Raw genomic sequence first — 14,647 nt, 5'->3', positions numbered from 1 at the left:
AACTCTGTAATTATCGTAACGGATTTTCTCGTGAGGCTTTAAGGAAGCAGCCGTAATGCTAACCACTAAAGTGGCTAACAAAAATACCAAACTCAATTTAGCCATAAGTGAGAGAAATGACTAAATGTCCAATGGTTAGTATAAAACCATTTATACTATTGAAAAATTGATTGATAAGTAAAACATGACTCTACTAATCTTTATGATCATAAATCCAAATCTTTCGATAGCTGTGCAGACACTGGGTACCGATTTGCAATAAAAATGAATAGATAATCTTGTTTTTTGTTCATGTTTATTTGATTACAAATATTCGGAGCTAGCTTGAAAAGCGTCACAGTCCTGCCATGTCTCCTTGCAATGGGGTATTATACGATTGAGAGGCAAAACATATCGATGTCGTCTACACCAACTTACAATTTATATTTGTTTGAAATAAGTTGTATACCTGCAGTTTGTGTAGCTAACGAATGACTAACGAAATGATTAGTTACATTACTCGCCGAACTACCACCAATGCGTTTGAGTAACGAATTTAACATGCGAATGACATTGACAGTAGTTAATTTAAAGTATTAATATATATTCTTGATCAGGGTAAAATTCTAAGACGATCTAGCCATGCCCGTCCGTCTGTTGTAATCACGCTATCTTCTGAAGGCAATGAGATATGGTGCTGAAATTTTGCATAAGTTTGTCTTTTGTCCCCAGGCAGGCCAAATTCGAATATGGGATATATCGGCCCACGTTTAGGCATAGCTCCCATATAACAGTACCACCCAATTTTCGGTATTTTGGGGTTCTTGAGCGGGATTTTCAACCGAATACGATGAAAATTGGTACATTGAGTTCTTATTGCGTACTAAATGTATGGTAACGAATCTCCCTACCCTTTTTGGGGTCGTATTCATATATAACCCCCTTTTTATACCCTCCACCATAGGTTGGATGGTATATTAATTTTGTTTTTCCGTTTGTAACTTATCGAAATAATCATTTCCGACCCTATAAAGTATATATATATATATATCACCGTAAAATTCTATGACGATATAATCATGTCCGTCTGTCTGTTGTAATCACTCTAGCGTCTAAACGAATTGAGATAGATCGCCAAAATTTTGCATAGAGACGTCTTTTGTCTGCAGGCAGGTCAAGCTCGAAGATGGGTATTATCGGTCCACGTTTAGGCATAGCTCCCATATAAGGGTGGCCCCCCAATTTTCGGTATTTTGGGGTTCTTGGGCGCGATTTTCAACAGAATTCGTTGAAATTTACTACATTGGGTTCTTATGGGGTACTAAATGTCTCCACAAAAGAATTATAAACATAGGTCCACTATAACGGTACCTCCTAATTTTCAGTATTTTGGGGGTTTTGATCGTATTTTTCCGCCGAATTAGCTGTAATTTAGTATTTTGAGTTCTTTATAGGTACCGAATCTCTCCATAAAAAATTAAGAATATAGGTCAATTTTTTCGTATAGCCCCTATATAAAAGTTCACCCAATTTTCGGTATTTTGGGGTTCTTGAGCGCGTTTTTGTAGTCGCATATGGTAACAAATCTCCCTACCAACAATCATCAATATACACCCCATTTTTGGAGCAGTCCCCATATAACCCCCTTTTTATACCATTCACCACACTGTGGTACGGGGTATTATGTCTTTGTGCATATGTTTGTAACAGGCAAAATGAATCGAGATAGGCCCATGGCTCCTTTTGAGAATATGCATAGAATCACTTTTTGAGTCGATTTACGCATGTCCGTTCGTCCATGTATTTTTGTTAACAAAGTACAGGTCGCATTTATGATCAGATGTGGATGAACTTTGGCAAAGTTCACTTATTTGGCTCAAGGACGAACCCTATTGAATTTGGAGAAAATCGGTTCAGATTTAGATATAGCTCCCATATATAGTTTCGTCCGATTTTATGTAAATGATGCACCAAACTCTCAATATTTGTCCCATTGGCACAAAATTTTGCACAGAGTTCTGAATTTGGTCCATACTGATGTCTGCGAAGTTTTGTTAAAATCGGTTCAGATTTAGATATAGCTCCAATATATAGTTTCGTCCGATTTTATGTAAATTATGCACCAAACTCTCAATATTTGTCCGATTGTCACAAAATTTTGCACAGAGTACTGATTTAGGTCCAGACTGGTGTCAACGAAGTTTTGTTAAAATAGGTTTAGATTTAGATATAGCTTCCATATATAGTTTCATACGATTGTTTGTGAATGATGCAGCAAACTCCCAATATTTGTCCCATTGAGATAAAATTTCGACACAGTACTGAATTAGGTACAGACTGATGTCTTCGAAGTTTTTTTTTTAAATCTGTTCAGATTTAGATATAGCTCCTATATATCGTCCGATTTTTAGTGTATGATACACCAAACTCAAACACATTTAATTTCGCCCGATTCCATGTCAATGGTCCTCCAAAGATTGTATGTTTGTTCCATCAACAGGATATTATAGATATTAACATCTCTTGTATGTAACCAAAGTGGTACATACTTTTGAACTTTCCTTACTGGTTTTGTTATATTTCTTTGTTTCCATGTCGTCATACACTCCTTTGGTTGGACTGTTTTACGTTTCTGAATTTCCGGGTATACTTATTTCCACATACGATTTGGCAACATTATTGGTACTTCCAAACTTCTTTGTTCTTCAAACATAAGTTTAGTTTCCTTTTATTTCAAATATTTTAATGAGAGCCGTTAACAAAAACATAACAAATTTAGTTTATAGATGAAAACCTGAACATATTATTCAACTTTACACATAACCCAAAGCTTTAGATTTCGATACCAAGGCCTTCATACCAGCCATTAATTCTTGGCAATTGGGTAAAATTTGTACTGGTGGTAAGATGAAACCATAACGACCCTTGTCACGGAACTCAATGGTATAGCCAATTTTAACATCCAAATCGTTGTATACCCAATCGACACTGGAACCAGCGGTAACGTCTGTATCGGAAAATTTAACAAATGAAATAAAAAAGAATCCGAACAAATGACATAAACTAAATACTTACACAAAACAGTCGCTGTGGAACCATGTACATATTCAGTCTTATATGGCAACTCCAAAATTGCATTTTTAAAAGCTTCACCAATATCCAAAATGTCGTCATAGTTTTCTGGGAATTCAGTTGTGGTGTGACCATAGGGAGACAACAACCACTGGCCATACGAATGGAAGGCCAAATAAATGTTAATCTTATCCTTAATAGAGGTAACATAATCAGCCAGAGCTTTAACTTCAGGTTCAGACCATGGTTCTGGACCACCATAAGTTTCGGAACAGGGATTGGAGGAGGCACCACCGTTTACCATCCATTGGAAAGCAAAATTACGATTGGGATCGGTACCAATACAGTTGGAGGTGGAGACTGGTTGACGAGTCTTGCGCCACATACGATCCTAAAATCAGAGAATAAAATTAGATTACCAACATGAGTAATCAACTAAGTGTAGCATATATAATTCAGAAAATGAGGGCAGATGGAAACCACAGGCCTTAATACAGACCAATAGGTCTATATAGAGACAACAGGTCTTTACAAATACCAATTCCATATAGTGACCACAGATCTTTGCAAAGACCAATTGGTCTATGTAGTGAACAATTTGACTGTATAGATACCATATGGCTTCAAAAACGCCATAGGTCTTTAAAAAGACCAGAGGCCTTTACAAAGAACAATTGATCTACATAGAGCCCACATATTTTTACAAATACCAATTGGCCTATATAGAGACCACAGTTCTCTGTACAACCAACAGGTCTGTATAGAGACCGCAGATCATTTCAAAAACCAGCTGGTCTATATAGTCCCATAAGTCTTTTTATAGACGTTCTGGTATATATAAAGAATACATCTTTTTATAAAGAACAATTGGTCTATATGGAGAACACAGTTATTTGTAACGAGATATTGGTCTATATTCAGACCATTAGGTCTATATAACGACCACAGGTTTTTATAAAGAGAAAATGGTCTACATAGATACCACAGACCTTCAGTAAGTCCAATTGGTCTATATAGTGACCACATGGTATCTTTACATCATAACCTATTAAAAATCCTTCTCAAAATTCCAACTTACAGTTCTGTGAGTATATTCGAAACCATCAACATTGAACACAGGAATAATATACCAATCATAGTTTTCAGCCAAATTTCTCACTTCAGGATCGGTAGAGGTCAACAATTGATCGATGAACCATGTGGCGGTGGCTGATGTTATCCATTCACGAGCATGAATATTTGACTCAATGAAGATACCAGGATTACCAGTCTTATATGAGATCTTAATACCACGAATGGTACGACCTTCATATGATTTGCCAATGGCGAAACCTTCGGTGACTTCTGGGTATTTGTTCAAAATGCCATCCAACCATTTTTCAATGTCTTCCAATTCGTAATAACGAGCCCATGTTAGTTCACCATTATCGGGCGATAATTCGGCAGCCTTATCCTCTTCATCGATTAATCTGCAAAATATAGTATATTTTAGAGTGTAAATAGAAATAGAAGTTAATCGTAATAATCGAAGTAGTAATTAAAGATTTTGGCGACAAACATAAATAGTCATTAATTATATGGTCGAGTGCAAGCTGCTATTTACGATAGGTTATAGTAAGTAGCTCACTTCTGATTGTTATCGCTTGTTTATGTGTTTGTGATTATGAACCATTTGATTTATGATATTGAAATACTGCACAAATTAAATCATTAAAAGTAAGATATGACTGTTTTATTTTTAATTATTTTTGGAAATTTAATGTTTTTATACCCTACTCAACTATGTTGTAAAAGTGTTATAGCTTTGTAGGGCTCCAAGAGCTTGTAACGCCGCGAAATATTGGTCTACATCCACCTTTTAGTATACCGATTGTAGCATATCTCGACTAGCTGAGACGATGTTATCATCCGTCTGTCCATTATAATTTGTAAATACGACGCAGACCACATTTATGGACCAATGTCACGAAAATTTGCAAGTAGAAGAAGTTTATCGTTATGCTGCTATGCAGAATACGCTAAGTGTTTTAAGAGCAAAGCCTATGCCAGTGCCCGAAACTTCCAGTATCTTCTTTGATTCCTTCAACTGCTCCGTTAAAATGTTCAGGATTCATAATTCCATTTTTTTGTTTTCAAAATTCTTTCATGTATAAAATCGGTAATATATTTAGATATTATTGAGGATTTTTTTTTTAATTTTTTAACAACAACCTCAGGTTGTAATACCGACAAAAAAATCAATAATATTCACAACCTCAGAAAAATATTACTTCCATTTTAATACACTTTTACTTACTCTTGTACATTATCGATAAAGATTTCCGCTTGGAAGCCATAGACCTTCAAGAGATCCTCAAAATTGGCGATTTCTTTGGGATTAACCATAATATCAACTTCCTTTGTGGCTGCATCGTATTCCTTCCAGATCATATACTTTAAATTGAATAGAACACCATTAGTATTTTTCCAAACACATTACCCCTTTAACGGAAATCCATTGTTACCTTTTCACGAATATCCTCAATCAATTCAATAACAGATAATTGGGTTTTATTTTCAACTTTCAATTTATAAACTTTATAATTATCATAACGGATTTTCTCCTGAGGCTTTAAGGAAGCAGCCGAAATGGCAACCACCAGAGAGGCTAACAAAAATACTAAACTCAATTTAGCCATAATTCCAAGAAATGACTAAATGTTCCATTGCAATTACCAAAGCATTTATACTACCCAAACAAAATATCGATAAGTAAAACATGCCCCTATTAATCTTTACGATCACAAATCCCAATCTTTTGATGGCTATGCAGATAATGGGTGACGATTTGTACTAAAAACATGTATATAATCTTATTTTTCATTTTTATTATTATTATGTGTTATGACGACAATATAACAATTAATCGCATTTGATTACAAATATTTTGGTTTCATATAACCCAAATTTTGAGCTTCCTTGACTAGGGCCACAATACCGGCCATGGTTTCCTTGCAATTGGGCAGGATATGAGTGGGAGGCAATACAAAACCATGAAGACCCGTATCCCGCATTTCAATGGTGTAGGTGATTTTGATATCAGCTTCATTGTAGGCAAAATCAATGGTCGAACCGGGGGCATAATCTGCAAATATAAACATGTATACACATATAAATTATAAAAATTTGTTTTCAATAATCGTTAATAAAACAAACAATACAATAACTTGCTGTCCAAGTTATGGAATTTTTTTCTTTGAGATTTTTGTCAGAACCATAATTGCTGGTATATAAATATTTTTTTTTTTTTTGGTGAACGACGAGAGCTTTAATATTGAATATTTGAGAAGCATAATTAATAAATAGCAGAGTTTTCGTTAAGAGATATTTAAAATAAATATTTGAAAGACTGTATTATAAGAAATTTATATACCCTACACAAATATGTTCAGAGTTTTATAATGTTTTTAAACAAATGTTTAAAAAATATGGTCCTAAGCCTGCATAACGAGCATTTGGATTTGGATGGATACTGATATGTGTATCAATTCCTTTCTCCATTATAAACTGTAGCATGTAAAGTCGCCGTTACGTTCGGCCGTGTGCAAATTAGTATTCCCTCCTTACTGATATTTATTTGTGATTTAGTTTGCCAAGCCAATGAAAAGGAACTCTACTAGACGAAAGTCAAACCCTACTAAATTGCTGTAATTTCTACTTGTCAAATGTTAAAGAATAAAACCTTCTAAAGTTACAGCAAACATCATCATCACGAAGGTGAAAATGGACTTTCATGGCTGCATCAACAAGAGAAAATGTCTCTAGGCTCTAGTTCGGGAAATCTGAGATTCGGAAACCCCAAAAGGTATAGTTGAGAAGCCTCTCTTTAATCCCATATAAATGATTTATTATTATCGGAGTTGAATTGTATTGATCTGGATAATGATTACTTCCAATATAGATTGAAATATTTTTTAACCTATAAAGTTCATACATTCCTGATCAGTGTAAAATTATGTCTCTTGAATTTCCAATGGAATCAAAATATTTATCTATAATTTTGTATAGACGCATATTTCGTTTGCCTGCAGATCAAGTACAAAGGTGGGATACGTCGTTCCACGTTTAGCATTAGGCATGTTATCAACCCGAATCACCTGCATATTAAAATTTTGGCCAGCACCTCTCCCTTCGAAAAATATTTTCACGTTTTCCAACCGAATTTCATGCAATTTATCATTTTGGTGAAGGGTATCATACAGTCAAACAGGGCCGACTATATGATACCCTTCACCACTTTGGGGATATGCTACATATGTATATTTACAGATGTCGTCTTTTCGAAGGATCATAGACATGAAATTGAACGAACATAAAAATGCGAACTTTATCTATAATTAAACCGACTAACATCAATCCTTACATATGCCATTGTACAATCTATTCCATACTATATAAATAGATTTTAAGCAAACTTTACGCACGCTATTTGGTATGCTTCACTGTTTAAAATGTAATTTCAATCAGGCACCCATTGATTATTTGGTTTACAATCAACATGAATAGGTCGAAATTATATATGGAAGCTATGCTATATCTAAATCTAAACCAATTTCAAGGAAACTTGCCGCGTTGAATTTATACTAATTTCAGTACGTTTTGCCAATCGGCCTAGCTATGGGTCTTTAGTACACCATTTACTTAAAATCGGACGAAAGTATATGTAGGAGCTATATGTAAATCTGAACCAATTTTAATAAAATTTGACACACGAAAGGTTATAGTATCTTCAGTACATTGTACAAAATTATGTGTGGGTCGGCAAATCTTTTGGGCCTTTAGTGCACAATTTACATTAAATCGCACGAAAATATATATTGGAGCTATATCTAAATCTGAACCGATTTTCACGAAACTTAGTACAAATCATTCTGGACCAAATTTCGTGTAAATCGAAAGATATATAGAGACTTTGGAGATCCATTTACCTTAAATCGGGCGAAAATATATATGGGAGCTATATATAAATTTGACCCAATTTCTCGAAACTTAGCACACGTCATTCTTGACCTAATTCAGTACTTTATGCAAAATTTTGTGCAAATCGAATGATATCTAGGGACTTTGGTGCACCATTTACCTTAAATCGGACGAAACTATATATGGGAGTTATATCTAAATCTGAACCGATTTTTTTTGAAACTTGGCACACATCATTCTGGACCTAATTTAGTACTCTATGCCAAAATTCGTGCAAATCGAATGATACCTAAGGACTTTGGAGCACCATTTACCTAAAATTGGACGAAACTATGTATGGGAGCTATATCTAAATCTGAACCGATTTTTTTCGAAACTAGACACACATAATTCTAGATTTAATTCAGTGGTCTGTGCCAAATTTCGTGCAAATCGAAACATATATAGGGACTTTGGTGCCCCATTTACCTTAAATCGGACGAAAATATATATGGGAGCTATATCTTAATCTGAACCGATTTTTCTCAATTTCGATTGGGTTCGTCCTTGGGCCAAATAAGTGACTTGTGCCAAATTTCATCCAAATCGGATCATAAATGCGACCTGTACTTTGTTTACAATTTAATATCTAATATCGTCCTACTAAACTTGATGTAAAATTTCAAAGCGTTCAACGCGACATTTTCGCCCTTTATTGGGGTAATAGTAATACTGATAAATATAATTGGTATTAATATAAAGGTCAACCACTCCTCCACTCCACTCCTTGGTTATACTATCAACTTCTTGGGTCTATGTCCTTTAGAAGTAATTGTGTAATTTTTCACACAAAAGTCTGTGTCCATTTGACCCGATAAATATTGACCAATCTTCATCAACAACCATGCATATTTTTTGGCTAGATTTCCTTCCTGGTGTTTGGGTCATAATTGTGGTCAGAAAACCAGAAAAAATAATGTTTTTAGTCCATTTCATCCTCTAAATATTAACGGATCATTACCAAAAACAATAGGTGTCTTCTTTGGTCAGAAATCACCCTACACGCATGACGGTTGGTCCATAAATATGGTCTGTATCGTGTTTACAAATTGTAACGGACAGACGGACGGACGGACACATAAGTCTAGATCGATTTAGCTACTAGAGATAACATCGGTATACTTAAAGGCGTACCATGACAACATAGTTGTGGTATAAATATTGTTCCAAGTGTCGGGATAGCCCTTATATTTAGTGAAGCCCTAATTAATCGATATTTGGGTCACATTTTTCAACCGAATTGGTTCTTATTTTAGATTTTGAGTTCTTGGTCTTCCTACAAAAAATTATCAATATCGGTCCTCCTTTTGGTATATCGGATATCGGTATTCGTATATCTTTGTATTTTCAGAATTTCATAAAACTTAGAAATTATATAACGCTACCCAATTTTTTGGTGTTTTGGAGATTACGAAGTGTCCGTAATTTGGCATTCCTGGACCTTGATAGGTCCCGTTCTTCAGAACAATTTCAATTTATACGATCTCAGCCCAATTTTATACTCTGAGTGTTTGTTGTTGTGTGTAGTTTCGTAATGGTAAAAACCCAAAAATTTGTTTTTATAGGATTATGGGCACTTTTTTTCTAACAGGACCTGGATATTCTCATTCAGTACAAAATCACCCTCACCAAAAATAAGCTATAGCGCTTTAAGTTAGCAGCACCGTCTCCATATACACACTTATACTACTTTTTTGGAAAATAACAACAGAACTTTTTCCTTTGAAGACGTATCTAAATCAAAACATGTAAATATACCTCCCGAAGATAAAGTCATTTACTTCTTTTAAATCCCCTAACTTTCTTTGACACTACTTACACATAGCACCAGCCGATGTACCATAGGTATATTCAGTTTTATATGGCATATTGATGACAGCCTTGGCATAGGCATCAGCAACTTTCTCTAGATCATCGTTATTTGGTGGCAATTCCAAGGTATGACCATAGGGCGACAATAGCATTTGCGAATAACAATGGAATGCCAAAAGGATATTGAATTTATCCTTATTTGCACTTAAAAATTCCGATTCTCCCTTAATTTCTGGTTCAGAATTAGCTTGTGGTCCGGCATAATCACTGGCACAAGGGTTCGATGAGGCACCGTTAACCATCCAATATGAATCGAAATTGCGATTACCATCGGTACCAATACAGGTTGAGTGTGCAACAGGTTGGCGGGTCTTACGCCACAAGCGGTCCTGTAAAGGATAGAATAATAAGTAATTTCAAAATATATTTTTCCAGAATATCCGACCTTATTGTGTGAATAAGTGAAACCGTCAACATTCAACACCGGCACAATATACCAATCGTAATTTTCCACCAAGTTACGAACTTCGGGATCCGTTGATGTCAGCAATTCATTGATAAACCAGGTAGCAGTGGCCGAAGTAATCCATTCACGTGCATGTATATTGGATTCAATGTAAATGCCAGGATTTCCTTCTTTAAGGGAAATTTTGATGCCTCTAACCGTACGACCTTCATAGGACTGAGCAATGGTAAAGGGTTCAGTAACTTTTGGATATTTGGCCAGAATATCATCTAAGAATTTATAGATATCTTCCAATTCATAGTAGCGGGTCCAATTAAATTCGTCGGAATCGTCACCTTCATAGGGTTTCTCCTCATCAATTAAACTGTAAAAAAAGGAAAGGGGGGTAATAACATAGATAATTCTTATGATGCCGATATATGGATATAAAAGAGCGTAATTAGATCAAATCTAACATACGCGTACAATTCTAATATATGTAATGTGAAAGCGCTACACAAAGTTAATAGGACATGTTGCCTTTGGGTATTTTGAAAATTGGAAACATATAGTAACATGTTGCATCCGAAGCGGCTGTAATAACTACAGTGTAGTTGGACATTAGGTTAGGTTGAATTGAAAGTGGTTTACGCCACCACACGTCCAATATTAATTATGCATATAAGCCTGTAAGTATCTGTTGTGCGCTCTAAAGAAGAACAAAAATAGAAGAAGTCATCATTGGATTAAATTGTCTTAAACATTGGGTCTTTGGTGCACCATTTACATTAAATCGGGCGAAAATATATATGGGAGCTATATCTAAATCTGAACCGATGTTCACGAAACTTGGCACACATCACTACAGGCTCAATTCAGTACTCTATGGCATGTTTCGAATGATATATAGGGTCTTTGGTTCACCATTTACATTAAATCGGACGAAAATATATATGGCAGCTATATCTAAATCTGATTTTTCCCAATTTCAATAGGGTTCGTCCTTGGGCCAAACAAATGAGCTGTGCCAAATTTCATCCAATTCGGATTATAAATCCGACCTGTACTTTGTTTACAATTTAACTCCAACGGACGTACATGCATAAATGGACTCAGAAAGTGATTCTATGCATATTCTCAAAAGGAACTATGGTTCGTTGGCGTGCCATGGGACATATTTATGGATAGCGATTTATAGCAAAATTGATACACGCACTGTTAAACATTTAATCTCAATAAGACACCCGTTCGAAATACATATGGAAATTATGGCTGCATCTGCACCAATTTCAACAAAACGTAATAACGTCATTCAAGTCACAATTTGATACGTTGTGCAAAATGTCGTGTTAATTGGACAAACATTAGGAGTTTTGTGCACTATTTATGTAAAATCGGACAAACATATATGTATTTGTGGGAGCTATATCGAAACCGATTTTTCCGAAACTTACCACACATCATTCTAGCCTCAATACAGTATGCTATGCCGAATTTCGTGCCCATAGAAGAATATATAGGGACCGATTTTCACGAAATTCAACACATATATTTCTAGACTTAATTCAGTACGCTATGCCAAATTTCGTCCAAATCGAAAGGTATATAAGTTTTTTGTTCCACCATTTTTATAAAATCGGACGAAAATATATATGGGTTCTATATCTAAATCTGAACTGATTTTCACAAAACTTAACGCACATCACTATTGACTTAATTCAGTACGCTATGCCAAATTTCGTGCAAATCGAAAGATATATAGGTACTTTGGTGCACCATTTACCTTAAATCAGACCAAAATATATATGGGAGCTATATCGAATTCTTAACCGATTTTCCCAATTTTAATAGGGTTCGTCATTGGGCAAATAAATGAGCTGTGCCAAATTTCATCCAGACGACTTAGAAAGTGCTTCGATGCATATTCTCAAATGGAACCATGTGTCTATCTCGTTTCCCTTGCCTGCTAGAAATACGCACAAAGACATAATACCCTGTACCTCAGTGTAGGTAAATTTTTTTCGGGTAGCCCCTATATCGCCCAATCTTCGGTATTTTGGGTTTGTTGAATGGTATTTTGTAGTTGTATATGGTTGCAGATCTCCCTCCCAAAAATTATGAATATTCGTCCCCTTTTAGGGGTACTCCCCATATAAACCCCATTTTATATTATTTATATTAAACGACTTATATTAATTATTCAGCGTTTTCAGTTTATATCCATATAGTAGTGGGGGATTCTGTACTCGAAAGTATGGAATGTTAAAACGATTCTGCTGATTTAATTATCTGTTGTAATCGTTTTAACTTCGGGGGATATCAAGATAAAAAACTAGAACGTCATGTTCTAGAATGAACTATATCGGACCGCATTTAGGCCTAATCCCTATCTAAAAATACCTACCGATCTAATAATCGGAAGGAAGGTATTGCGCTACAAAGCATAGATGTTGGGTTCAATACGGAGCTATATAAGTAACTCCAAATGATCGGTTGATCCAAATCAATCTTGATCCGGCATTTTGGGGTTTTGTGATTGAAAAGAATTGCTGACATTTTTATTTGATGTACACTATGGTTCACATGAATGGCTTGCTACAATTGTTAGTATACCTATACTTTTTTTGGTGCCTTTTCTATATTTTAATTTCAAGTAACTATTGGTATATCAATGGTGGAGGGTATAGAAGTTCCGCCCGGCCGAATTTAACATATTTTTCACCTGTTTATTGCAGGTACTTCGGTCCCACTCAAAACTACGGATTGTGGCCTGTACTATCAGTCATTCATATCATTAAGTCTAAAAGTAGCGACCACCGCTTCATATTTAATTTGGATGTATATACCGTGCAGTCTCCAAGTCTCTAGTTGATGTTGTCCTCATTGCCACACATATCTGTAATAAATTTACATTACAATTTTTGTCCATTGCTGTTGAGCAGACTACCGACGAATATGTTAGGATTGGTCTAATAACGCTTTAATAGATCCAATGTGTCATCTTTGGATTAAACCTCTTTCAGAGCCTATGATACTTTTACATATGTGGGCTTTGTCTTCCGATTCCTGTATGTGGTCTTTCCATTTAAGTTTTCTGTCTAGGATAACTCCCACTTATTGTACACAACTTTATTTGATATGGTTTTTTCATTTGTTTTGATAGATGGATTCTTCATACTGTCCTATTTTTGTATTTGTAGTGAAGAGACATATCTCCATCGTGGCCGGATTTACGTTAAGGCCTTTCGGCCTCGCCAGCCTTCTTGCCAAACAAGTTTCGGTTTTCCCTCAGAAGTATTATAACATCGTCTGCATAACATTTTTGTCTTTCTAGCAAAGAGATATATCTCCGTTTTGGCCGGATGCCTTTCGGCGTCGACAGTCTTCCTACACAACATGTTGGGATTCTTTCCCCTCTTATTATAACATCGTCTACATAACAAACGGGTTTTAACCCCTAATCCTTATTAGACTATTGATAGTGGTAACCCACAACTATGGTGATAAAATTCCTTCTTGCGGTGTCCCTTGTCCTACTTTGTCCCTGATATTTATGTCTTGTAGGCCACAGTTTATCCATCATTAGCATGTGGTTGGCTCAGACTACGATTGCCTGGTCAACTCGAAAGGTCCCGAAGGATTGGGTAAGTGTTTATAGTGCCGATATAATTGAAAGCTCCCTCGATATCAATGCATACAGCTAAAGTAAACGTTTTCTTCTCGAAGGAGCATTTTGGTGTTGCGTAGTTTTACTTGCCGGACATTGGTTTGAAGAAACTTAAATAATATTTTAGTATTACTGTACTGGAGCACAATGATAATCGTAGTATTTCATAAGTTGATACACTCAAAACGATGGGTACCGTGATATACCGCCTTTGAAAAACTAAAAATCTTTATAATTTCCTTTCCCACCCGATATGGGGTCGTATATTAAATTCAATTTTTATTAAAAATTTATGAAATTACCTTTGCAAATTAGAAATAACTTCCTTCAAACGAAAACCTCTAGCCATAGTAGCATTGTGGAAGTACATCTGGGTTTTAGGATCGACTAAAATATCCATGCTGTTAAAATCCTGATGCCATATGGAAACCTTCAAAAAAATATTTGTTAGTTCATAGCTTTCGTTACCTACTGCTTCAAACTTACCCCAGCATTATTATTTTCGATGAAATCAATTAGAAAATTACGTTGATTTTCATTTTCAATATTCAAATTAAAAACTTTGTATCCTTGATAGGATACTTTGTCGTTCGTTGGATAAGTAAAGCCCACATGGCATACAACCAATAACACAGCCACCGCTAACGCAATACACTTCATATTGACTTCGTCGG

At 35.4% G+C, this 14,647-nt stretch overlaps 2 protein-coding genes across 2 annotated transcripts; both read right to left on the bottom strand.

Annotated features, from left to right (window-relative positions):
* Nucleotides 1-2,792: 2,792 nt before the first annotated feature.
* LOC133336731 (zinc carboxypeptidase-like) lies at nt 2,793-5,484 on the bottom strand. Its single transcript, XM_061545012.1, has 4 exons — nt 5,348-5,484; nt 4,130-4,520; nt 3,055-3,442; nt 2,793-2,986 (listed from the first exon to the last, which is right to left on the bottom strand). Exons 1-4 carry the CDS (start codon nt 5,479-5,481, stop codon nt 2,793-2,795), a joined length of 1,107 nt encoding a protein of 368 aa, XP_061400996.1. The 5' UTR covers nt 5,482-5,484.
* A 482-nt stretch (nt 5,485-5,966) lies between these two features.
* LOC133336734 (zinc carboxypeptidase-like) lies at nt 5,967-14,633 on the bottom strand. Its single transcript, XM_061545014.1, has 5 exons — nt 14,460-14,633; nt 14,276-14,403; nt 10,307-10,691; nt 9,869-10,250; nt 5,967-6,175 (listed from the first exon to the last, which is right to left on the bottom strand). Exons 1-5 carry the CDS (start codon nt 14,631-14,633, stop codon nt 5,967-5,969), a joined length of 1,278 nt encoding a protein of 425 aa, XP_061400998.1.
* Between the last annotated feature and the right edge of the window lie 14 nt (nt 14,634-14,647).

This window comes from Musca vetustissima, unplaced genomic scaffold, assembly GCF_032173495.1.
Source record: "Musca vetustissima isolate MV318-11 ecotype Yass unplaced genomic scaffold, APGP_CSIRO_Mvet_v1 utg12820, whole genome shotgun sequence".
In the NCBI taxonomy this organism is placed as follows: domain Eukaryota; kingdom Metazoa; phylum Arthropoda; class Insecta; order Diptera; family Muscidae; genus Musca; species Musca vetustissima.
The sequence above is the reverse complement of the archived record's forward strand: the minus strand, read 5'-3'. Positions and strand labels throughout refer to the sequence as shown.